The sequence below is a fragment of the Eulemur rufifrons genome, chromosome 7 (genome assembly GCF_041146395.1).
Source record: "Eulemur rufifrons isolate Redbay chromosome 7, OSU_ERuf_1, whole genome shotgun sequence".
NCBI lineage: Eukaryota > Metazoa > Chordata > Mammalia > Primates > Lemuridae > Eulemur > Eulemur rufifrons.
In genome coordinates, this window is record NC_090989.1 from 228404419 (window position 1) to 228431935 (window position 27517).

The following is a 27517-nucleotide window of genomic DNA, read 5'->3' on the forward strand; positions in this document are numbered from 1 at the left end:
GAGATTTAGCAGGATAATTTTATTTTTATTACCTTTGGTAGTTAAGTTTCCACTTTTCTGGCAATGTTTCCCATTATTGTTAATTGGACGGAAGAATACAAGAGCATACTTTAGGTTCGTGGCATTATTTAATGCTCTCATTTCTATGTCAAAGCAAGATATAGTATGGTCTTAGGTTAGATTTTTGGGAGAGGAAATCTAATGCTTATTTATTGTTATCGATACCTTTTTTATTTTAAGGAATTTGGAGTGAATGTCTCAAGTCTTGTTTTAATATGCATCCATAAATTCTACCTGTTTTTAATTTCAAATGCTCTTAATTACAGGATTTACAATTATATTGTGATTTTCCTAATATTATTGATGTCAGTATTAAGCAAGCAAATCAAGAAGGCTCAAATGAAAGCAGAGTTGTAACTATCCATAAGCAAGATGGTAAAAATCTGGTAAGTTTGCTTTATGATTAAATAATGATTACAGTTTATAGTTGTCAGAAATAAGTATTTCAGAGTATTAATTTTCTTGTAGGAATTTTGATTATGGTTTTAAGTATAGCTCTAAACATAAACATAAACATTACATCCAGCTTTTTGTATTACTATCAACACTATCTTCCCATAGAGTTTCTTGTACATTACTATATTTTTCACCCATTTTTATAAGTAAGAAAACACCAGTTACTTTCTCCTCCCCACCCTAGGTTGTGCTAGTTCCCTGTTGTAATGCTCATTCGTGACTAAAATATTTTATCAGTGGGGATGTGCATATGCCAGTCATAACTGCCTAATTAAAGGAGAAAAATAAAACAATGCTATCTGGAATTTACATAACAAAATGTCAACCAATCCCAGGTCAGCCCCACCCAAGCTGTAAGGAGTTTAATTCTAAAAGATTAACCCTTTCTCTTTCTTTAAATAGCTTCAGAAATACCATTTATTTTAATTGAAGGGGAAAAAATGAATTCTTTTATACTCTGCTTTTAAATTTCTTATTTACCTGGCTGTGTTTTCTTTTGAACAAGGATGCTTGTTATCCATACTGGCTTAAACATTACTAGTCAATGTTATTTGTTCATTTATCTTAAGTATCTGTATGGCTTACCTGTCTAGCCATTTCAGGGTTATATTACCCAAACTATAGCTGACTTGAAACTCACTTTATTCAGCACACTTTTTCTGTTCCTAGATAAAAATATGATACATAGTGTACACCTACTGCCTAGTAGACTATGAGTGAGCTTGTTGAAGGTTAAGGTTCGTATTTTCATATGTGTTTGTACTCCCTGTACCTTGCACAGTGCTCCAGAGCCTAGCTTAGAAATAGCTTGATAAATATTTCATGGCTGGTTGAAAGGATGAATAAAAATTATCAACCCCAATGTGGATGTACAGTAAATGCTTTCAGAAGAGTTTATTGATACTAATGTGAACATCCTGTAGTAATCTAAAGAATTTCCTTATAGGAAGGTATTTGTACTTGTTGGCTTAATTTTAAGTCTGCACTGCAGAGAAGTTAAGTAACTTTTCAGAGTCACAGTGTTAGTTAAGTTGTAGGGCTTTTTAAACCCCAATGCATAATTTGAAAACCTGAACTCTTAAGTGTGACTCTACCTGCTTTGTGGAGTATTCTTAAAACTCCTTAAAAATATTATAACGACATTTGTTAAAATTGCTCTAAAGATTAATTTTAGAAGAGTTGACATTTCTTGCCCATATTAAATTTTATATTTTAGGAGTACATTATATTTCTCCTTGTACCTAAATATTAATTTGTTTTTCAGTAATTTTTGATAATTTTATTCATATTCATACATGATGTTTCTTGCTAAATTTTATTCATGATATATTATGCTTTTTCTATTATTAGGGTTAACCTTTCCTCAGTATATTTTTCTACCAAATTATTGCTGCATATAAGAAAGTAATTAATTTTTGCTTATTGCATTTTCCCAGTCTATTATTAGTTAGCTACAGGTTTTTTACCATCATTTTACTCTTCATTCTGGGATTTTTTTCTATCTCTTTATCATTTTTCTTTTTAAAAATTTGGTAAAATGTATATAATATAAAAGTTAGCATCATAACAATTTTTAAGTGTACAGTTCAGTAGTGCTAAGTATATTCATATTGTCGTATATCCAATTTCCAGAACTTTTTTTATCTGGCAAAACTGAAACTCTAGACACATTAAACAGCTCCTCATTTCCCCTCTCCTCTTGCCCCTGCAACCACCATTCTACTTGCTGACTTTATGAATTTGACTACTCTCTAGATACTTCACAGAGTGAAATCATACAATACTGTCTTTTTGTGACTGGCTTATTTCACTTAGCATAATGTACTCAAGGTTCATCAGTGTTACAGCATGTGTCAGAATTTCTATATTCCATTGTATGTATATACCACATTTGTTTAACCATTCATCTGTTAATGAACGTTTGGGTTGCTTCCACCTTTTGGCCATTGTGAACAATTCTGCTATGAACGTGGGTGTACAAATACCTCTTCAAGTCCCTGGTTTCAATTCCTTTGGATATATAACTACAAGTAGAATTGCCAGATCATATGGTAGTTCTGTTTGTAATTTTTTGAGGAACCACCACGCTATTTCCCATAGTGGCTACACTATTTTTCATTTCTACCAGCAGTGTACTAGTGTTCCAATTTTTTTTTTTTTTTTTTTTTTACTTTTTTTGATTATAGCCATCCTGATGGGTGTGAAGTGGTATCTCATTATGGTTTTAATTTGCATTTCCCTGATGATTGGTGATGTTAAGTATCTTTTCATGTGTGTATTGCCATTTGTGTATCTTCTTTGGAGAAATGTCTATGTAAATCCTTTGCCCATTTTATAATCAGGTTATTTTTTGTTACTGAGTTGTAGAAGTTCCTTAAATATTCTGGATATCAACCTCTTATCAAAGATAGGATTTGCAAAGATTTTCTCCCATTCTATGGGTTGCCTTTTTATTGTTTGATGCACAGACGTTTTTAAATTTGAGGTAGTTCAACTTAGCTGTTTTTACTTATGTTGCTTATCATTTTTTTCCTTTCTTTCTGCTTTTTAGTTGAGATGTAACATGCACAGTAAAGCATACTAATCTTAATAGCTCAGTAAAGTTTTACATATGTGCACATCTGCGTATCCATACCCACCTCAAGATACAGAATACTTGTGGTATTCTCAGGAGTCCACACGGTGCTTCCCACTTATTCCCACCCAACCCCCAGCTTAAGGTACCCATCATTCTGACATCTACCATCAATTATCTTTGTCTGTTCATGAAACTTATAGTAAATGGAAGGATACTGTATGTATCCTTTTAAAATCTAGATTCTTTTACTTAGCATGATGTCTGAAGATATTGTTATATGCAACAGTTCATTCCTTTTTTTTGCTAGGTGGTATTGCATTTTTATTATCAAATTTTTAACTAATTCTTCTCTTGGACATTTGGGTTTTTTGGTTTGGGGATATTAGGAATAAAATTGCTACAAACTTCTAATACATATTTTTTGGAAGACACATACACTCATTTTTTTTGGAGATATATATATATATATATATATATACCTAGGAGTGGGATTGTTGCCTCATGGTGATAGCTTTAGTATACTGCCAGACAATTTGCCATAGTTTGTTATAGCCAATCACTCTTCCTTCAATAATGTACAAAATTACAGTTTCCCCATATCCTCACCAACTCTTAGTTCTGTTTTTTTTTTTTTTTTTTTTTTGAGACAGAGTCTCACTCTGTTGCCCAGGCTAGAGTGCTGTGGCGTCAGCCTAGCTCACAGCAACCTCAAACTCCTGGGCTCAAGCGATCCTTCTGCCTCAGCCTCCCAAGTAGCTGGGACTACAGGCATGTGCCACCGTGCCCGGCTAATTTTTTCTATATATATTTTTAGTTGTCCATATAATTTCTTTCTATTTTTTTAGTAGAGACAGGGTCTCGCTCTTGCTCAGGCTGGTCTCAAACTCCTGAGCTCAAACAATCCACCCGCCTTGGCCTCCCAGAGTGCTAGGGTTACGGGCGTGAGCCACCGCACCCGGCCTCTTGGTTTTGTCAGAATAAAAAGGCATAGTGATTCTGGTGGATATGTGCTGGTAGCTGACTGTGGGTTTTATTTTAGTAATTAGTAATTTAATTTAGTAATTTAGTAATTTAATTTAGTAACTGATTAGTAATGATATTGAATACTTTTTCACTTACTGATTGTTCATTTAGATATCCTCCTTATGAAGTACCTGTGAAAGTCTTTTGCATGTTTTTTATTGATTTGTTTGGCTTTTTCATATCAATTTGTAGAGTCTTTATATATTCTGGATACAAGTCTGTTGTAAGATATTCATAAAATGTATGTAGGCATACCTCAGAGATATCATGGGTTTGGTTCTAGACCACCAAAATAAAGCAAGTATCACAATAAAGTGAGTCATATCAATTTTTTGGTTTCCTGGTGCATATAAAAGTTATGTTTACACCATACTGTGATCCATTATGTGTACAATAGCACTATGTCTAAAAGATGGGTATACCTTAATTTAAAATACTTTATTGCTAAAAAATAATCCTTTTGCTGGTGGAGAGTCTTGCCTCAGTGTGATGGCTGCTGACTGATCAGGGTGGTGGTTGCTGAAGGCTGGGCTGGTCGTGGCAATTTCTTAAAATAAGACAACAATGAAGGTTGCTGCACCAACGGACTCTTCCTTTCATAAAAGATTTCTCTGTAGCCATGCAGTGCTCTTTGAGAGCATTTTACCCACAGTAGCACTTCTTTCAAAATGAGAGTCAATCCTCTCAAACTGTGCCACCACTTCCTCCACTAAGTTTATGTAATATTCAAGTCCTTTGCTGTCATTTCAGCAATGTTCACAGCCTCTTCACCAGGACTAGATTCCATCTCAAAAAAACACTTTCTTTGCTCATCCCTAAGAAGCAACTCCTCATCTCTTCAAATTTTGTCATGAGATTATAGCAATTCAGTCACATCTTCAGGCTCTCTTTCTAATTCTAGTTCTCTTGCTATTTCCATCACATCTGCAGTGGCTTCCTCCACTAAAGTCTTGAACCTTTCTTTAAAAGTCACGTGTGAGGGTAGGGACCAACTTCTTCCAAACTCCTGTTAATGTTGACAGGAGTCCTTCCACGAACGGCCAGTGTTCTCAGTGGTATCTAGAATGGTGAATCCTTTCCAGAAGGTTTTCAATTTACTTTGCTCAGATCCAGCAGAGAAATCACTAGGGGTGCTCTAGTCTTACAAAATGTATTTCTTAAGTAATAAGGCTTGAAAGTTGAAATTACTCCTTGATCCATGGGCTGCAGAATGGATGCTGTGTTAGCAGACATAAAAACAACATTCATCTCCTTGTGCATCTCCATCAGAGCTCTTGGGTGACCAGGTGCATTTTCAATGAGCAGTAATATTTTGAAAGGAATCTTTTCTTCTTAGCAGTAGCTCTCAACAGTGGGCTTAAAATATTCAGTAAACCATGCTGTAAACAGATGTTCTGTCATGGAGGCTTTATTGTTCCATTTATAGAGCACAGGTAAAGTAGATTTAGCATAATTCTTAGGGCCCTAGGATTTTCAAAATGGTAAGTGAGCATTGGCTTCAACTCAAAGTCACAAGCCACCTTCATCAATGTTCTTAGCTGAATCTTCTAGATAACTTGCTGCAACTTCTACATTAGCACTTGCTGCTTCACCTTGTACTTTTATGTCCTTGAGATGGCTTCTTACCTTAAACCTCATAAATCAACCTGTGCTAGCTTCAGACTTCTCTTCTGCAGCTTCCTTACCTCTCTGAGCTTAATCATTTCTAGCTTTCGATTTAAAGTGAGATGTGTGCAACTCTTCCTTTCACTTGAACAGTTAGAGACCATTGTGGGGTTATTAACTGATGTAATTTCAATATTGTTATGTCTCAGGGAATAGGGAGGCCTGAGAAGAGGGAGAGAAATGGGGGAATAGCTGGCAATTTAACAGTCCCTATCAAAGTTCTAAATATTCACACCCTCTGACCTAGCAATTTCACTTGTTAGTATCTTTCCTGTGGATATATAGGCATATCCCATTTTACTGCATTTCCCTTTATTGTGCTTCACTGAGACTACATTTTCTACAAACTAAAGGTTTGTGGCAATCTGATTTGAACATGTCTGTCGGCACCATTTTTCCAACAGCATGTATTCACTTCGCATCTGTGTCACATTTTGGTAATTCTTGAAACAATTCAAACTTTTTCATTATTACTACATCTGTTACAATGCTTTGTGACGAGTAATCTTTGGTGTTGCTATTGTACAGTCATCCCTTGGTATACGAGGGGAATTTGTTCCAGGACCCACCACATATACCCAAATCTGCTCATACTCAAGTCTTGCAGTCAACCACACAGAACCAGCGCATGGAATAAGTTGGCCCTCCTTATAAATGGGTTTTACATTCCATGAAAATTGTATTTTCCATCTGCATTTGGTTGAAAAACTTCACATATAAGTGAATGGCCGAAGTTCAAATGCGTGTTGTTCAAGGGTCAATTGTAACTGTTGTGGGGTGCCACAAACTGTGCGCATATAGAATGGCAAATTTAAGTGATAAATGTTGTGTGTGTTCTGCATTTCCTTAATTAGAACCTGAGATTGAGGAGTTTCTCATTTGTTTATAGGCCAGTTTTTATATTTCTTCTTGTGTGGATTGCCTTTTCCTATCCTTTGACTAGTTTTCTTTTCAACTGATTTATAGGCTTTTTCTTCCAGTATATGTTGGGTATTAATCGTTTGTTGTATAGATTTGTAATTCCCAAGTTTTTAATATCTGTTTAATATTTGTTTATGATACCTTTTATAGTACCTATTTTTATGGCCTAATTGTGTTAGCTAATTATCTTTTATAGTTCAAACATGTTACACACTTGTCTCCGTATGATAATTTTTGGTATAAGTCCCTGTTCTGTGTTCTTATTATGTAAATTATTGTTCATTGCTAAGCCAAGAAGTATGCTATCACATTTTTATTCTTTTATAACTTTTACTAGGAGGCAGTTATGGCTTCATTTTTTCCCTTCATATGTGTAGCTATCTTTTCATTGTCTAAAAGAGCTCTCTAAAGTAGCTCACTTCTCAGTATAGCATTTCACATGGTCAAACTTGTCAAATATAGCATTTCTATTCCTTTCCTGGAGATGTCGCTCCTTGATCACTGGGTCCTACTGTCTAATCTGGACTGGAAGCGCTCCAGGTATAGCCGTTATTATGCATAGCTATAATATTTTCTTATTTATAATGTCTTTCTTATCATCCTGGGAGTTATCTTCCCATCTCTCTTATATTGGATCCCTAACTTTCTCAATTCCATGTTTGCCTTGTTTTTCTGGCTACATCTTCTAGTACCTGTTGGTATTTTTATGGGATTGTGACAAATTAGAAGATTAATTTATGGAAAATTTTTATATCTTTATGGTGTTGAATTTTCCTGTCCAAGAACATGGTTAGTCTTCTATATATTCAGAGAAAAAGTTACATTTTACAAGAGAGTTTTGAAGTTTTTCTAATAATGATTTTGCACATTTTTAAAGTTTAATCCCATATATTGCGTCTTTTTTTTGTGGCTATAACTGGGTCTTTCTTTTTTTTGTTATATAATCTAATTGACTATTTTTATATGTGAAAATGTAAGTATTTTTATGTATGTATATATGTTTTTCATTAAGTAACATGCTGCATTTTAGGCTGATAACATGTTCACGTATGCATGTATGATGATATAGTCATAGCATGGCTACACATCCTAACATTTTAGCTTATAGCATGAGTGCTTTCACCTTAGCAATGTATTATTAGTATGTAAAAATAAATGCTCATGATTTTATATTAATACTATTATGTCAGATTAAATAGATTTCTAATTGAGAAAACTGGTATGTTAGTCTAATAGGAGTGCTGGAAAATACAGTAAAATTATGGATATAGAATGAACTGTAACTGGGAAGGTATGATAACCCCATATTTGGAGGATGTTAAATATCAGACATAGAAATTTGTAATTCAGATTGAGTAATCGGGAGCCATAAAGGACTTTTGAGCAATTTAGGAAAAGGTTGATTTAGTATAATTAATAACTTGGGATTAAGAATATTTTCAATATTTAACATGCAGTTGACTTTTAAAAAGAATCTTACTGTTTCTTTTTCTTTGATTAGGAAATTGAACTTAGCTCATTAAGAGAAGCTTTGTCTTTTGTGTCATTAATTGATGGATATTATAGATTAACTACAGATGCACATCATTACCTCTGTAAAGAAGTAGCACCTCCAACAGTGCTTGAGAATATACAAAGCAACTGTCATGGCCCAATTTCGTGAGTAATACCAACTTTAAAAGTAAATTAAAAAAAAATAATATGTTTACAAAGAAGATTTTATACAGCTTAGTGATACAGATAAGGTCATTAAATATGAAATGTCCAATTTTGAATCAAAAGTTTAGTTTATTATATCTCAAACAAGGAGCAGCATAATTAATCAAAGTATGTGTCTAAACTATCAACACAGTTTTGGCATCTTAAGGGTAGCTTGTTTATGCCAGCAGTGAAGAAGCCTGGAGGGCGAGTGGCAATGAAATCGTGAAAGGCATTTTCCACAGCTTGTTGAGAATTAAATATTTTTCCTTGCAAGAAGTGGTCCAAAACCTGGAAGACATGGTAGTCAGTTGGTGCAAGGTCTGGTAAATACAGTGGATGACAGAGTTTCTAAGTCTAGCCTCTGTAGTTTGAACAGCATTGTTTGTGCAACTTGTGGTCAAGCGTTGTCTTGCAAGAGGATTAGCCTGTCTCTATTGACCAGTCTTGGCTTCTTAATTGCAAGCATCCTCATCATTTTGTCCAGTTGGTTGTAGTAGACATCTGCGGTAATGGATTATCCAAGTTTCATAAAGCTGTAGTGAATAATACCAGCAGTGGACCACCAAACAGATGCTATTAGCTTTTTTTGATGAATATTTGGTGCAAGGCTGTGTTTCGGCACTTCATTCTTATCCAACCATTGTGCCGAATACTTGTGATTGTCAAAGAATCCATTTGTCATCACACGTAACAATACGGTGCAGAAATGGTTTGCTTTTAAGTGGTGACAGCAAAGAAAGGCAGTCTTCGAGAGGATTTCTCTTCTGACTCTTGTTTAATTCATATAGTACCCATCTATCCAGCTTCTTTACCTTGCTGATTTGTTTCAAATGGTCCAATATTGTTGGAATGGTAACATCAAACCCTGCAGCTAATGCGTGCATAGGTTGAGATGGATTCACTTCCACTACAGTTTTCAGCTCATTATTATCCACCCTTGTGTCAGGTTGAGTACATGGCTGATTTTCAAGATTAAGATCACCAGAACAAAACTTCTCAAACCATTAACGTACTCTGCATTCATTAGTCACATCCTTCCTAAGCACTTTGTTGATATTTTGAGCTGTCTGTGCTGCATTGGTTCCATGATGGAACTCATATTAAAAAATAACATCGGCCGGGCGCGGTGGCTCACGCCTGTAATCCTAGCACTCTGGGAGGCCGAGGCGGGTGGATTGCTCGAGGTCAGGAGTTCGAGACCAGCCTGAGCAAGAGTGAGACCCTGTCTCTACTAAAAATAGAAAGAAATTATATGGACAACTAAAATATATATATACAAAAAATTAGCCGGGCATGGTGGCGCATGCCTGTAGTCCCAGCTACTCGGGAGGCTGAGGCAGTAGGATCGCTTAAGCCCAGGAGTTTGAGGTTGCTGTGAGCTAGACTGACACCACGGCACTCGCTCTAGCCCGGGCAACAGAGTGAGACTCTGTCTCAAAAAAAAAAAAAAAAAAAAAAAAATAACATGAATTTTTGACTTATCCATGGTTTCACAAAAATTGCTCTAAAAAAATTTCAAAAGATAATCACAAGCCAAACTGTGTGTGAAAGACTGAGGATTTATCTTCACAATAAAAATAAAACAAGACTTGTCAAAGTGAAATGTCAGATATCAATTATCACATTTAGTACTTTAGGAAATCAGACATTTCATATTTAATAACCTCATAGATATATATATTAAAAGTATAATTTGAATAAAAGTTTTTTTAAACAAAAGTCTATTTGCAATTAGATTAGATAATAATTAGAATTATTTGGTTTACAATTTAACTGTGTCCCAATCTATGATGCTTATAACTTGCATAAGTTTAATATTTGTTAATCACACCTATGTGTGTTTAATTAACTTTTGAGTGTTACTCAAAAAAAGGACCTCCAATTTATGTTTCATTATTTTACAAATACTGCATAGAACCCACAGTGCAAAATTTGAAAATTATCATTACTTTTGCATAATCCAGCTTCTTCTACTGAAAGCTTTAAACACAAGATGTATATGATGTCCATACTTCTAGATTAGTGCTATGTAGAACTTTCTGCAATGATGAAAATTTTCTATGTCTGTGTTGTTTGATACAGTAGCCACTAGCTACATGTGGCTATTTAGCATATGAAATGTGGCTAGTACAACTGAGAAACTGAATTTTTAATTTAGTTTAATTTTAATTTATTTATATTTAAATAGCTTCATATGGCCAGTAACTATCATATTGACTCATACTGTTTTATACTCTTACTTTAATACTGAGTAAAAGCCAGCTATCATGCCTAACACCTATTTAGCCCAAGTCCTAATTATCTCTTAGCTAGGATGTGCTTTATGATTGACTATAGATGTCAAGAACCTGAGCAGAAGAAAAATCTGGGATTGTGAGCATTCTGTTCCTTGAATTTAACCTACCCCTAAATATTGAGAAAATATAGCTTGGGTAATATTTAAGACTTGATTCAGTCTATACTTCTACTTAGTAATAAGTATTGTTGCAAAAAAGTTACACTACTTAATATTGTCTTTAATTTACATGTTTACTGTTTTAAAATCTCCTAGCATTCTTTCATTCATTCATTCACCCATCCATCCATTCAAGCATTTTTTAATTTATAGAATATTTACTGAGTACCTACTTTGTGCAGGCATTGGTGTATGTATGAGAAATATGCTGATAAGGGAAACAGAAATGATTCTTGCCTTCACATGGATTATATTTTCCTTTATTTTCAAAGTGTTCAGCTTCATAAAACATATAGCAAATTTTTTTTTTTTTTTTTTTTTGAGACAGAGTCTCGCTCTGTTGCCCGGGCTAGAGTGAGTGCCATGGCGTCAGTCTAGCTCACGGCAACCTCAAACTCCTGGGCTTAAGCGATCCTACTGCCTCAGCCTCCCAAGTAGCTGGGACTACAGGCATGCACCACCATGCCCGGCTCATTTTTTCTATATATATTTTTAGTTGTCCATATAATTTCTTTCTATTTTTAGTAGAGACGGGGTCTCGCTTTTGCTCAGGCTGGTCTCGAACTCCTGACCTCCAGCGATCCACCCGCCTCAGCCTCCCAGAGTGCTAGGATTACAGGCGTGAGCCACCGCGCCCGGCCACATATAGCAAATTTTAAAAATCAATAGTTTTTTCTCAGTTACCATAAGTCTTCTATTAGACTGTATTTCTATACTAAATAACAAAATAATGCCCACACAAATTTTTATATTAATAACTGCTATGGTAGAAGAGACAAAGATGTATTTCTGACATATTGTCTCCATAGTTAAATGAAATTTTCTGAGAGTGAGTATGGTTTTTAAAATACTAAATTTGTAATAAGAAGGCAGAAAATTCAAGTGAATGAATTATTCTTTGTGATTTTGTCTTATAATATCCTTTATTTGTTTTTAAAGCAATATAACTATCCCATTACTGCAACATAGCTTGGTACTTTGATTTTTTTTCTTGAGAGATTACTGATAAACATATAAAGCAGAGGAGACTTCCAAAAATTCTGAGTGTTTTAGATTTGACTTTTGACGTTTTACACTACATTTGGTCATAGTGTCATCGTGCTTGCCATGTTATAATTGAAATTACTTCTTTATCTTTAGAATGGATTTTGCCATCAGTAAACTGAAGAAAGCAGGTAATCAGACTGGACTGTATGTACTTCGATGCAGTCCTAAGGACTTTAATAAATATTTTCTGACTTTTGCTGTCGAGGTTAGTATGTCACATTTATTAATGGTAACACTTATTTAGCCCACATAATTTCCTCTTCATCTTTATCTACCATGTTTCATTTTTAATACTCAGAATTATAGATTTGGATATGATAACTGGCATAATGATACTTAATTTACCTCAAGGATTCTATATAATAAACAAGATATGATTTCTAGAGTTTATATAAAAATATAAAATAATTTATAATGTCTTTTTCCTTATTTGGCATTTATTTTGTTATGTTTTAGTGTTACTGGTGTGTCAAGTGGTATTTTATCAAGTCTCTTGAAGTCTCTTTTTTCACATAAATGGAAATCTTTACCACATCATGTAGAACAAAATAAATCAGAAGCAAATTTTCTGTTTAGTAGAAATGGTTACAGAATTAGAGCAAAATAAGTCAATAACAAAGAAACAGAAACAGTACTTTTAACTGGTGGTTTTCCAATTTAAGAATAATGGTCTACACTGTATGTTTAAGTGTCAAACTGCAATGAAACCTCACTGTTAATACAGATCATCTTGGATCTCATCTATGATTATTTATTATCCCTAATTATCTAAAAAAATACTGTCATTTATAAGGCAATTTCATGATATAAATCTTGAGAAATTTTACAGAGCTTCCAAATTTACCTCACTTTTTAAAAACAGATAAAGTAAGGATTTTGTTATTCAATTGTTTTGATTTTTATAAAATGCAACCATCTTATATTTAGCATACGTAGAGTGGATTAATTATCTATAAATACAGAAGGTAAGTTACTCCATCACTTTACCATTGTATACAATTGATAATCTATCCTAATTTCACAGTAGCTTATTACTATAATATGTGATAGTCTATTATATTCAATTATCAATTCAAAAAATAGATATTTTTTGTTTACTGTATGTTCCAAGCCTAATATGAGGGCTGTATATTAGGGAGTATATGATATGGCCCTACCCTTCAAGAAACTTACGCTTTAGAAAATCAAAAATTAAAAAGTATACCAAAAAATACTAAATTGAGATAATTACTAAAATTGTAATTATCTAGTATAGGCAAATGCAGACAAAAACAGTATTACAAATATTAAGAAAGATATTTTGGTGTAGGAAGGACTCGAGATTGACCTTTAGGTATTGATTTTATATAAATCATTCTAAGTAGGATAAATATGCTTATGAAGAGCAGCTCAAAAAATAGACAAGTTCATAGTACAGTACATAAGGCAAATTATTAAACTGCAAAATATTTAAAATGTCATATTAAAGATAATTATATAAATACAATAGTGGTGCCATGGAATGGGTGTTCACCTTTGCTTGTGGAATGGGGTGTTAGAGATGACCTCACAGAAAAAATGGTACTTGAACTAAATTTTAAGGAATGAATAAAGATTCATTGCTTAAAAGGAGTGGATATACATTCATAGGTAGGGAAATAGCATGTACCATTATCAAGGCATGAAATAGCATGGCATTTGCTTGAAATTATTTAAGTCATTTAATATGGCTGGAACATAGGTTTTATGTTGGGAGTGGCAAGAACCCAGGTTGGAGATGGAGGCAAAAAGAAACCAGCTTGTGGAAGGCCCTATATGCGACACTAGTTTTAGTCTTTATCTTATAAATGATGGAAAGCTATTAAGGATGGTATTATTATTGTTGATTATCATATCTTTCTTATATGCCTTTTCATAAAAATCAACTCTTAAGCTACTTCTGTAGGCTAAGAAATTGTAATTAAATGCCTTTTTGAGGAACCAAGCATTTGTAGTGTTATAGCACTACATTAGGATTCATGGTTCAAATGTCTAAATATTCTGTTGCTTGTTTTTGTGACATCCTTTTGTAAAAATAATCACTCTGATGTATGTTATGATTATCCTTCCCTCTTTTTACAATTAAACTTATACAGCGAGAAAATGTCATTGAATATAAACACTGCTTGATTACAAAAAATGAGAATGGAGAGTACAATCTCAGTGGGACTAAGAAGAACTTCAATAATCTTAAAGATCTTTTGAATTGCTACCAGATGGAAACTGTTCGCTCCGACAGTATAATTTTCCAGTTTACTAAATGCTGTCCCCCAAAGCCGAAAGGTAAAATAATTTTCTAGTTATTTTAAAAATACTGGTCATGGATTGTGTATGTGGTAGGAGATATCTTAAGTACATTGATTTCAAAAGAAATACGAAAGCAGCTCCTCCAAAAACAAATTAATTTTATCTTATTTGGTTGTACAAGCATCATCACATAGGATTGTTCAGTATGGTATTAGCTGTCTAGAAGTGACTTGAAATTTTGTTATTCTAAAATGGCATTTTAAAGATTTTAGTAGTAATTACTTGGTATAATTAGTCACTGGAAGAGCTCACTACCAAATTCTCATGTTGTTTTAAGTAAAAATTTTCATATTCTTTTAGAATTTTAAATTTTATATTTTAAAAATAAAGATAGTAAGGTTGGAAATCCCTTGAAATAGTAACAGTGTTATTATTAATTATTAAAATTCATGAAAAAATTATATTAGTTAAGGAAGTGTTATGATTTTGAATGTATGAAATAACTGGTAAGAATACATCACAGTTCAATGAATACACCCCTAAAATAATTTTCTATAAAAAATGAATCATAAGCAGTTATTAATCATTTCTTATATATAGAACACATTTTACTCCTCCTTGGAGCAATTTATATCTTCAATGTGTTTTGAATATGTATATATGTATCTTATTTTTTTAGATAAATCAAACCTTCTAGTCTTCAGAACCAATGGTGTTTCTGATGTACCAACCTCACCAACATTACAGAGGCATAATAATGTGAGCCAAATGGTGTTTCACAAAATCAGAAATGAAGATTTGATATTTGTAAGTTGTTAGATACTGATTATTATCTTTTTTGTCTTTTTTAAAAAGCATCTGTTTTCTTGATTTCCTACCTCACATTACATTCATGTGACATTTGGCACTACTTTTTTATAACCTATATGATAAAAATTTAGTTATAATTTAAATATTTTTACTTCTTATGAAAAATATACTAATTTTGTTAGGAATTAGTAAAGTTATTTTAAGAATGGAATTATATTTTCTTTTCAGAAATGTAAAGATTATCCTTTATAAATCATAAATTCAAAGTTAAAAATCTAAAAGACTTCTGTGTTAACTCTGAAGTTCTCAAGAAAGTAAGGGAAATTCAATGGGTTAGAAATAAAGAAGGAACTGAAAACAAAGTGCAGTCATATCTCAGCATCCATGGGGGACTGGTTCCAGGACCAGCCATGGATACCAAATCCATGCATACTCACATTCCACAGCTGGCCCTGCCGAATCTGTGGATGTGAAAAGTCATGGGTTTTGCATCCCATGAATACTATATTTTCGATTCCAGTTTCATTGGGGATGTGGAACCCACTGATACTGAGGGCCACCTGTATTTATTGAAAAAATCTGCATATAAGTGCACCCCTGCAGTTCAAACCCATGTTACTCAAGGATCAACTGTATTACATAAGAGCTGATTATTTGGCTGACAGGTGGTATTGAGAGTTGGGGATTAGTCACTTGTCAAGGGGGTTAAGATTTAAAAGAAATATAAAAAGAGGGCCAGGTCTTAGGCCTATACAAGGCCAGGAGTTAGAAGTGAGACCATCCCTGTATAAAACAAGGACCCTGAGTAAAACAGTATATGGAATGTGAAAAATTTACTCACTGGCAAAAGGAGAAGAAAGGGAAGGTTGTCACTTTCTTTTGGGCTCATAGTGAGGAAAAAGAGTTCTCCTAAGGATTTGCCATCCTACTAAGCTTTTGAGTTTGGGTTTCTTTAGGCTACCTGCGTGGTCTGAGAAACCTTAAACCATTAGATTAAAAGTGGTATTTCCCTAGTATCTTGTGGTTCTTGGGAGAGGCAAATAAAAACTCTTTTTGGAAGAATGTACTCTTAACCTGCACAACCCAGGATTCCCACAGATAAAGCCATTCCAAACATGAACTTTTAATTGAAAATTTAGAAACACACAAGGAAATAATGCAGGATTAAGCAAGAGTCAGTGGACCAACAAACATCAATATTAGACCTCTAAGAATCTCATATAAGAGAATTTTCAGATACAGACTATAAAATACATAAGTATGTTTAAAGATACAAAAGGAATTGAAAACATGAGAAAATAACAAGCTGTTATTTTAAAAGATGAAAAAGAATTGGGGGGAAAAAGCATTATGGTGTTATGATATTTATCTATATGTTTTTGTCCATAATTCTTGGCTCATCACTCCCATAGCCCTTGTTATGGTCTTTTGTTATAATGTTGGGCGATTTAGGCCTCAGGAAACAATCTGTCTGACCTTCTCCTGCATTCCTTTCACCTGCCTGTAGGGAAGACTCTAATCTTCCCCTGCCTTTCTGATTCTTAAGGGTCATGAGACCCTTAAGCATAGAAATGGTAAATATGCTCATTGACATTAGAACAAAATGGACAGGTTAGAAAGTAAATTATTCATAGCTGAAGAGAGAATTAGTGAATTGCAAGATAAATCTGAAGAAATTATTCAGAATGCAGCAGTTAGGGAGAAAGAAGTAGAAATTAAGAAACAGAGATTAAGGGACATGGAAGGTAGAATGAGAAAGACCAACTGATATCTAAGTTCCATCAGGAGACAATAGATAGAATTATCCAGAGTTGTAAAGACATGCATCCTCACGTGAGTAACAGGAAGCACAGAATGACTGGGTAACTTGACTAACATAAAACTGATAAATAGTAGAGCTCAGATTTGAACACAGGCAGTCCTACTTCACAGTGCAGTTTTTCAACAATTACTCTGTAAGGATATACAAGGACTGCTAGTACTAGTAGTAATAGCTAACACTTAATGCACATTTACTATATGTCATGAACTGTGCTGAGCACTTTTATGTATTTATTCACTTGTTCATAACAATCCTGTGGGAAAAATAGTTATTATTCTCATTTCTTAGAGGAAGAAACCAAGACAGCTATAGCATAGAGAGATTAAGTCGTCTATACAAGGTCACACAATTAGTAAGTGCTAATAAGAAACAAGTGAGACATTCTGCCTCCACAGACCACACTATTACACTAGTAGGAAAGGCAAACAAAGAAAACAATTCACATGTAATTAATGTAGTTAAATACTGACTCTAGAAAAAAGTGACAATTATAGCTAATTCGGGAGGTTTAAAAACTCAGTAGAGCCAAAATACACATTATTCATTAGTCCTTGTTTTCTGTCTTTTATTACTATTTAAGGAAGCAGAATAGATGAATTAATTTGGAATCTGAAATCTGGGTTTAGTTTGTAAGGGGAATATTTGCTCATGGATTTTTAAAAATCTCTTTGTTATTGAACATATTTCCGAATTCTCACATCTTTCTCTATCTTTACTCATTCTTTCCTTTTACTTTTTTTTCTTTTTTAAAGAATGAAAGCCTTGGCCAAGGTACTTTTACAAAAATCTTTAAAGGTGTAAGAAGAGAAGTAGGAGACTATGGTCAGCTTCATGAAACAGAAGTTCTTTTAAAAGTTCTGGATAAAGCACATAGAAACTACTCAGAGGTGTGTATGTTATTTGTGTAGTTCATGTAGTTTATGCTATTTAAAGATGTGTTCCCATTTGCATACAACATATTCATGCATGCAGCTTTTCAAAATCATAATTTTTAAAAGTGTATATATTTCAAGGACTTTCTGAGGATGTATTCTGGTGGGGCTATGAAAACTACAAGATTTAAAAAATGTAACATTTCTAAACTCCTTATTTTCAGCATTGTGTTATAGGTATTATTACATGCATATACTGGCTCCCTAGAACTTTATGGGTTCTACAGAGGTTTTCTACAATTTCATCTATTTAAAAAATAAAAAACAACCCAGCAGCCAGTTGGCAGAGCCCTAATATAGCAAGACATGCTTAGAATGTCATAAAGGGTATTAGTGGAAGATGATGTGAAAAATACAAGCCAAAGAGTTTTTCTGATCCAGAATACCACAGTGTGGGTGATCCTGATCCACTGAACAATCATACCCAGAAGTTCTAGTCAAAGTTTAGTTGAATTAGAGTGATGTTAATACCATAGTAGTATCCTGATAGACGTGTTGTGTTATTTAATCTGAATGGAGACCATTCTTAATTCTTTAGGAAGTATCATTTAAAGCTTACATCCATCTACCTCAGCCCCATATCACTGTCTCTAATGTATACCTCTAGTTGTACCTCTGCTCTCTATTCTAGGTGTTATGGGTGTAAGTCTGTTTGACTTGTGTCATTCATGGATCCCTGTACCGCTGTTGCTCTCTCCCAGTGCTGTCTCCATATGCAGGCTTGCTCAGGGGTTTTCTCAGAATGAAGGACTGAAAGTTGATCCATATAAGGGGACCAAACACATTGTAACCTTATCTATCATCCTCCTGAGAGTAGGAGGAAGTGCATTTCTCTTATGACAGAAAGTATTTGCTAAGCTATAGATACTTACAGACAAGTCAAACAATAATTCTTTTGCACTTTTTGTTTTTCTTTTCCTTAGTCTTTCTTTGAAGCAGCAAGCATGATGAGCCAGCTTTCTCACAAGCATTTGGTTTTAAATTATGGAGTATGTGTCTGTGGAGAGGAGAGTAAGTAAAACCACTGGCTTTTTCTTATGTTAATATCATGCCTTTCTCAGAGCATCCATTTTTGTTTATATGGAAAATTCAGTTTCTGGATCACAGGTATCAGCATAAACTATAATTTAACAGGAGTTAAATATTTTTGAAACTGAAGACCTTGTAGGACTGCTTAGTTATATCTTGTGAAAAAGGAAACCAGTGAATGAAGTTAAAATGTAGAAGGTTACAATGCCCAAACAATAGAATATTATAGTAAACAAATGTATTATAACCTTTTGTCTTCATGACAGCAATAGAGAGTATGGAAGGTTCAGCATAACATTGGAACAACTGGCCCTTTCAATAAAAACTTATTTGAAATTGTGAAGATAAAGCATATAAATGATACACTTAATTTTTAATGGAACTGACTAAAATGATTGGATGTTGATACTAGATATATATTCTTTGACTTAATCTAGATTGTTCATAAACTACCAAAGGTACAAATTGTACCCTATGCTTTAATAGTGTACAGCCATACCTCATTATTTTGCGCTTTGCTTTATTGTGCTTCACAGGTAGTGCATATTTTACACATTGAAGGTTTGTGGCAACCCTTCTTCAAACAAATCTGTCGGCACCATTATTCCAACAACATGTGCTCACTTTGTGTCTCTGTGTCACATTTGGATAATTCTTGTAACATTTCAAACATTTTTATTATTATATCTGTTATGGTGATCTGTGATAAGTGATCTCTGATGTACTATTTTTTTGTTTTCGGGTGCCACAAACCAAGCCCATTTTAGAAGGCAAACTTAAGCTATAAATGTTCTGTATGTTCTGACTGGTCCATCGACCAGCAGTTCCCCCATTTCTCTCCCTCTTCTCAGGCCTTCCTATTCCCTGAGACACAACAATATTGAAATTATGTCAATTAATAATCCCACAATGACCTCTGAATGTTCAAGTGAAAGGAAGAGTTGCGCATGTCTCACTTTAAATCGAAAGCTAGAAATGATTAAGCTTAGTGTGAACAGGGCATATTGAAAGCTTAGATAGGCTGAAAGGTAGGCCTCTTGGCCAAACACTCAGCCAAGTTGTGAATGCAAAGGAAAAGTCCTTGAAGGAAATGAAAAGTGCTACTCCAGCGAACACACAAATGATAAGAAAGAAAAACACACTTATTGCTGATATGGAGAAAGTTTTAGCGGTCTGGAGAAAAGATCAAACCAGCTACAACAGTCCCTTAAGCCAAAGCCTAACCCAGAGCAAGGCTTTAACTCTCTCCAATGCTATGAAGGCTGAGAGAGGTGGGAAACTTCAGAAGAAAAATCTGAATGTAGTACAGGTTGGTTTAAGGTAAGAAGCCGTCTCCAGAACATGAAAGTACAAGGTGAAGCAACAAGTGCTAATGTAGAAGTTGCACCAAGTTATCCAGAAGATCCTGCCAATATCATTGATGAAGGTGACTACACTAAACAACAGATTTTCAGTGTAGACAAACAGCCTTCTGCTGTGAGAAGATGCCATCTAGGCCTTCTGTAGCTAGACAGGAGAAGTCAGTGCCTGGCTTCAAAGCTTCAAAGGACAGGCCAACTGTCTTGCTAGGGGCTGATGCAGCTGGTGACTTTGAGTTGAAGCCAATGCTCACTTACCATTTTGAAAATCCTAGGGCCCTAAGAATTATGCTAAATCTACTCTGCCAGTGTTCTATAAATGGAATGACAAAGCCTGGATGACAGAACATCTGTTTACAGCATGGTTTACTGAATATTTTAAGCCCACTGTTGAGAGCTACTGCTAAGAAGAAAAGATTCCTTTCAAAATATTACTGCTCATTGAAAATACACCTGGTCACCCAAGAGCTCTGATGGAGATGCACAAGGAGATGAATGTTGTTTTCATGTCTGCTAACACAGCATCCATTCTGCAGCCCATGGATCAAGGAGTAATTTCGACTTTCAAGCCTTATTATTTAAGAAATACATTTTGTAAGACTAGAGCACTCATAGATAGTGATTTCTCTGCTGGATCTGAGCAAAGTAAATTGAAAACCTTCTGGAAAGGATTCACCATTCTAGATACCACTGAGAACACTGGCGGTTCGTGGAAGGACTCCTGTCAACATTAACAGGAGTTTGGAAGAAGTTGGTCCCTACCCTCACACGTGACTTTTAAAGAAAGGTTCAAGACTTTAGTGGAGGAAGCCACTGCAGATGTGATGGAAATAGCCAGAGAACTAGAATTAGAAAGAGAGCCTGAAGATGTGACTGAATTGCTATAATCTCATGACAAAATTTGAAGAGATGAGGAGTTGCTTCTTAGGCATGAGCAAAGAAAGTGTTTTTTTGAGATGGAATCTAGTCCTGGTGAAGATGCTGTGCAAAAAGATTATGACTTGCTGAAGATTCAGATGAACGTTAGTATTTTTTAGCAATAAAGTATTTTAAATTAAGGTATACCTATTTTTTTAGACATAATGCTATTTTACACTTAATAGATCACAGTATAGTGTAAACATAACTTTTATATGCTCCGGGAAACCAAAAAATTCATATGACTCACTTTATTGTGATACTTGCTTTATTTCAGTGGTCTAGAACCAAACCAATAATATCTCTGAGGCATGCTTCTATTTTAGTGCCTCAGAAAGGTTACATTCTGAAAATTATTTATATAATTCCTCATTTTCTACTACTAATGTGGACTAAATACACATCTATACTTGTATAACATTTCTTCATGTGTTTGAAAATTGATAGTCTTTTCAAAGATCGGGGTCTTTAAACTTGTTCTAGGGTGGTTCTCAGAAGCTACTGTGATTCAACAGTGACAGTATATTGAAGTGTAGTAGTGGAGAGTTCTGCCTGTTCGCCCCAAACAGAGCAGTTCTGTGTTCCTCTTTTATTTATTTATATTTCTCATAACCTAATAACCTAACAGCATTGGGAATTATAATTTTTGCTGCAAAGGAAGTCAGCACTGTTTTTGAAAGCAAACACTTTTTTATTTTGGCCAAATATATCTTAATGATATTTAAAAATAGCTTTAAAGATAAAGCAATGCAAAACACTCATTTTGCTTTTTTTGTAACATAAATTAAAACGATACATTGAGTTAGAACTAAAATTCTCCTTTAGGTCTATAATAGAGTAGACGTGGCTATTAATTTTTGTGTGTTGAAGAACTTCAGGAAAGTTTCAATATCTAAATAGATTTGTGGAAAAGAAACTAACTATGTGAGAAATTTTCATTTATTTCAAAACAGCCATAATTCAGTACTAATTAGTAATACTGGTGTGCTGGAGTAATATATATAGTATTGTGTTATTTGTATTATATTATATAATATTATATATAACATGTAATAATATATCATTGTTTAGATTCCTATCTCTTGCTGTTGTAAATAAACTAAAAACCAAAAATCACATGGATGTATATCAATTAAGTTTTCTTTACAGTAGTAAGTTTTGCTCAGTTAATTTCTTTACAATAATATTCATATATAACTATAAATATAGTTATAAAACTGTATATTTTAATTGTATCTATAATTGAGCCTTATTATTACTTATATTTTAATGCAGATATTCTAGTTCAGGAGTTCGTAAAATTTGGATCACTAGATACATATCTGAAAAAGAATAAAAATCATATCAATATATTATGGAAACTTGAAGTGGCAAAACAGTTGGCATGGGCCATGCTTTTTCTAGTAAGTAATTAGTGTATTCTTTTTATCAAAAATTATTGTTTTATCTTATGAAGCAATATAGAAATTTTCTTGACCTGGAAACAGGAAACAAATCTGTAAATGGATGCTGAATCTTTTAAAATATTCTGTGTTTGGTGATGAAAGAGATTATTTTAAGCATATGTTTACTTCTGTAAAATGACTTTTGAAAGAAACAGTTTTCTCATCCCACCAATCTCTTACAACTACTGAGAGCCTATGGTTTGTGTCACTTGGGTTTAGAAAATTTCACCAAAAATTTTGCAGAAACATGTCATGCTGCTGTATTTGTGGGCAGTTGGACATTCTGTTTAGTGAGAAAGCTTTGTTGATAGAGAAGCGGAATACCAGAGGGTCAGCCAGTGATCTGACCCCTCAGGGTGCACCTACATCCTGCTGTAGAAAGGAAACCATGTTTCTTAGTGTCAGCTACCACACAGAAACACATACCATTTAGAATGTCAGCCTTCGAGTGTGAAGTGGCACCAGTAGTTTTAATTAACTCATTTTATTATGGGTATTGATTATTGTGTCATTTAACGTAAACTGGGAAGCACCGTTAGAATTCATAAATTTCCTTTTATTATATAAAAGCATGCCTCCAAATTAATATTTATTTTAGTATCTTACATGTTTTCCTTCTTTAAATCTGTTTTGGGGCCTTGAACATATTAAATGCTCAAATGTTTGTGGGGTGATATTTGAATGTATGTGCATTCAACTTTAATAGGAAGAAAAAACCCTTATTCATGGAAATGTGTGTGCCAAAAATATTCTGCTTATCAGAGAAGAAGACAGGAAGACAGGAAATCCTCCTTTCGTCAAACTTAGTGATCCTGGCATTAGTATTACAGTTTTGCCAAAGGACAGTAAGTTCTACAGGGATTGCGTTTAACTTTATTAAGCTGCACTTCAGTAATAGCATAAAAAGCATGTTGTTAATTTTCCTTGAACTCTATTTTATTGATATGTTCTTGATTAAAAATAAAATGTAGCTATCACTTTTAGTAATTTAAATTAAGTTACAGTTACATCCTAGTCTCTGTTCATTCTTTCTTGTAAGCATATCTTTGTGGACTGTGAGATAATTTTTTAAAAACAATTTTAATCCCTAATTATGGTTGGAAGATAAGATTTTGCCCATTTTCTAATGTGACATCTTCTAATACTCTTTGAGCCACAAGTAAATTTTCGAAATTTTCCTTTCCTCTATTCACTAAATAAAAATTTGAGAGGATATATGATCTAGCTCAAGATCTTATTTAATTGTCCAGCTAATTCCAACTTTTAAAAACTTTGTAAAAACTTTCTTTTGTGTCTGTTAATCTTCTGTTTAACACAATTAGTTAAAAGTAAAATTTCAGTCATTTAGTTGAGAGGAGTTTTTTGGGGCCAGATAATGTTATAATTGTTAGCTAATTGAATGTTCTTCAATTGAATGTTCTAAATTTAGAATCTAAATTGATCAATTTTTGTACATTGATATATAGTATTCTATTTGAACCAGTAGTGCTTAAACTTGATTGTTTATCTAACTGAGAAGACAGTGATAATAGAGCATTAGTATGGGGCAAAAAATCTTACAGGGTCTTAGATCTGGTACTCAGGGAAATTTTACCCTGTGGAATGGGAGGTGAAAAAGGAGAAAATGTATTCATACAGTGAAGGTATTTGCCTGTCTGTCTGTCTGTGTCAGGCTACCAGAAGGTAAAGTTACATTTCTTCCTACCTGGAATACCATCTTTCTGGTTGATAGAGTCAAAGACCACAGAACCTTTACTTGGGAAATTCCATGATCTAGACAAAACCCACCTATATCAATTCCATATGTAGAATATCTTGGTATAATTTAGTCATCCATCTGCTGTAATGATAAATGCTTATTGGTCCTTGTTTTTTCATCTGCAAGTGAGAATTGCCATTGCCACTGCTATTAAATCATTAGAACATCTCTGAGTGATGCAAAAAAGTATCAAAAGGTAATTTTAGGACAAATTTTATAGAAAAAAAAATTTTTAAGGTAGAACTTCCAAAATGGGAAGAGAGAGAAAGTGGTATGGCAGTTCAGACACTGTGATTTAGTGGAAAGACGACTAGTTGATACAGAATTCACAGTGCAGGATTCTAATTCTGTCTGTGTTGCTAACAGGTTGTGTGACATTGTGTGGCTTTGGGCAAATTACTCAATCTTTGTGGGTCTCAATGTCATCATTGTTAAAGCTGAGATGTTGAATTAGATGATCTCAAAGCTCTTAAGCTTATGCAAGCATGCACATGTGTACATATACCCTCTCCAAAACAAAAAATGCCCATTGTTCTAATGAATTTTAAAATTATGTGCACATAAAAGAACAGTTTTGTTGTGGGGGTTATTTAACTATACGTTGTTCCTGTCATTTAAAAGTTCTTCAGGAGAGAATACCATGGGTACCACCTGAGTGCATTGAAAATCCTAAAAATCTAAATTTGGCAACAGACAAATGGAGTTTTGGTACCACTTTGTGGGAAATATGCAGTGGAGGAGATAAGCCTCTGAGTGCTCTGGATTCTCAAAGAGTAAGTTTATATAGAATGTAAGTTGGAGTCACTGTATCTGTGATCCTTCAGGTTTCTTTCACATGATTTGATATTTTTTAGCCCATCTAATTTTAAAAAGAAAGTTGGCATGGCATTATAAAATTTATTCTCAGCATGTGGTTCTTTAATTATAGAAACTACAGTTTTATGAAGATAGGCACCAGCTTCCTGCACCAAAGTGGACAGAATTAGCAAACCTTATAAATAATTGCATGGATTATGAACCAGATTTTAGGCCTTCTTTCAGAGCCATCATACGAGATCTTAACAGCTTGTTTACTCCAGGTATGTATTGAGGGAGTGACCTTATTGATTTTCCAGCTATCTTTCTATGTTTGTTGTAATCTTTACCAGTTTTGTAATTCTTTCCAAGAATTTTCTTGATGTCTTTTAGGCTCTCTTAATTTCTTATGTTCACATGACTTTTCATGCTTTGTACATATGCTAATCCTCTTGATTGAGCAGTCTTTCATTTTAAAGGCCTTTTTTTCCGAATAACCTAATTGTAGTTTGCTAGTTAATGAGTGGTATACCACAGATATTTATTTTGCTAAATTGAATTTTTAAAAATAATTCTTTTTGTTTTTAACTATTTCTGATATGTTTTATAATTGATTTTCTAAATATGAGGTAGCTTTGTTCTTTCCTCCTTTAAAATGTTGAGTTATGAATGTGTTTGACCCCTAAGTGCTTCTTGTTCCAGTGCTACTCACCATTTTCACCACAAAAATCAACATATAACCTTACTTTAAGAATGTTAAAACCACCTATTTTGTAAAGTAATTATTTATCCTTTACAAAATATTTCTTGAGAGCCTGTCAGATTATGGATAATGATTAAAGGCTCCCATTAATATAATGTAAATGATTTGAATTTCCCTGTATCATTTAGTATTTGTAACTCATTCTGATTATTTTGGTCAGCTTGAATGTGTATCAGTTTAACCCAGGTAATGTATTTGCCAACTTAAGGTGCTAATATTCTTTATTTCTCCAGATTATGAACTATTAACTGAAAATGACATGTTACCAAATATGAGGATAGGTGCCCTAGGCTTTTCTGGTGCTTTTGAAGACAGGGACCCTACACAGTTTGAGGAGAGACACTTGAAATTTCTACAGCAACTTGGCAAGGTAAATTGTCAGAAGTTTTTCAAATAGAGTATAATCATACAACATTTTATTTAGCAAAAAAGGCTTTAGAAAATCTCTAAAGTCCACTTTCTGCAAAATTTAAGGAGTGTTTGTAGAAAAAAAGTTTATTCGTCAGATGTTGCAGAAATGCTGTGTTAAATAAACAGTTATCTTTACTGAAGAACTTTTCAGAGCTTCCTTTAACATGTAATGTGCATTGAACATCTTCAAAACGATGAAAAATTAGGCAGTATTTCTCAAATTACTTGACCATGGGACTGTTTCTTGGTAGGAGGAAATTGTAGTTTATCATAAGTGAGTCAATGAAATAGAGAAAGGAACACTTAAGCCTTTCTACCTGTTTTTCTGCCTTTTAGTCATCTCAGGGAGAAAAAATTAATCTGATTGCTTAGGGCCTAGGATATTGGACCATATTCACTAGCAGAGAGAGTATCTATTAAAAGGTCATGCAGTCATATTATAAGAAAGACCAGGAAAGGCTCAGTTCTTAGTGGCCCCAACCATAGTGGTAAGCTTCCTCTCTTTCTTCCCTTAAGTTGGCTGGTATCGGGTTCTGTACCATGTGGCCTTATGAGTTGGATTTTGGCATGAACGCAATATGAAGGCCTCACTTAGGCTTTGAGCCTAAGCTAAATATTCCAATCCAGCTTTACTAGACCTAAACATTGGGGGTTAGACTAAGTAGTGGCTTAGTTGTATTAATTCTTTGCTGTTGTTCTTTGTTGGTAAAATATTCTTGGGAATGTTTGAAGGGATATAGCAATGGCAAAAAGCAAAACAAAACAGCCACATCCAGGTTTTTGAGTGCATTAGTTATGTATTGCTACATAACAAATTACCCCAAAACTTAACAGCTAAAAACATTTATTATCTCCAGTTTCTGTGAGTCAGGAATCTGGAAGCAACTTAGCCGGGTGGTTCTAGATTAAAGTGTCTCACAAAACTGTAATCAAGGTGTTAGCCAGGCCTTGTGTCTCATCTCAAGGCTTGAATAGGGGAAAATCTGCTTCCAAGCTCACTCATATGGCTATTGACAGGCCTCAGAAAATCTGCTTCCAAGATCACTTACATGGGCCTCCCCGCAGGGCTGCCTCACAACATAGCAGCTCAGAACAAACATCCAAATTGGAAGCTTATAACCTAATTGCATATAACCTAATCACAGGAGTAGCATCTTATCACTCTTGCCCTATTCTCTTCATTACAAGTGAGTCAAAAAATCAAGCCCATACTAAAGGGTGGGCTGAGGGATGGATTATAGAAGAGCATGAATGCTAGAAGGTAGGAAATATCAGGAAATACTTTAGAGGCCACTGACCAAACT

At 34.1% G+C, this 27517-nt stretch overlaps 1 protein-coding gene across 1 annotated transcript in view; it reads left to right on the forward strand.

Moving 5' to 3' along the window:
• JAK2 (Janus kinase 2) overlaps nt 1–27517 on the forward strand; it is a 105155-nt gene that overhangs the window by 60993 nt on the left and 16645 nt on the right. The window contains exons 7-18 of the mRNA XM_069474180.1: nt 327–446; nt 8205–8362; nt 12000–12111; nt 14021–14207; nt 14851–14978; nt 17556–17690; nt 18659–18746; nt 22316–22443; nt 23192–23330; nt 24866–25017; nt 25173–25323; nt 26036–26172. Coding sequence (XP_069330281.1) covers nt 327–446; nt 8205–8362; nt 12000–12111; nt 14021–14207; nt 14851–14978; nt 17556–17690; nt 18659–18746; nt 22316–22443; nt 23192–23330; nt 24866–25017; nt 25173–25323; nt 26036–26172 — 1635 coding nt within the window. The remainder of the gene's footprint in view (nt 1–326; nt 447–8204; nt 8363–11999; nt 12112–14020; nt 14208–14850; nt 14979–17555; nt 17691–18658; nt 18747–22315; nt 22444–23191; nt 23331–24865; nt 25018–25172; nt 25324–26035; nt 26173–27517) is intronic.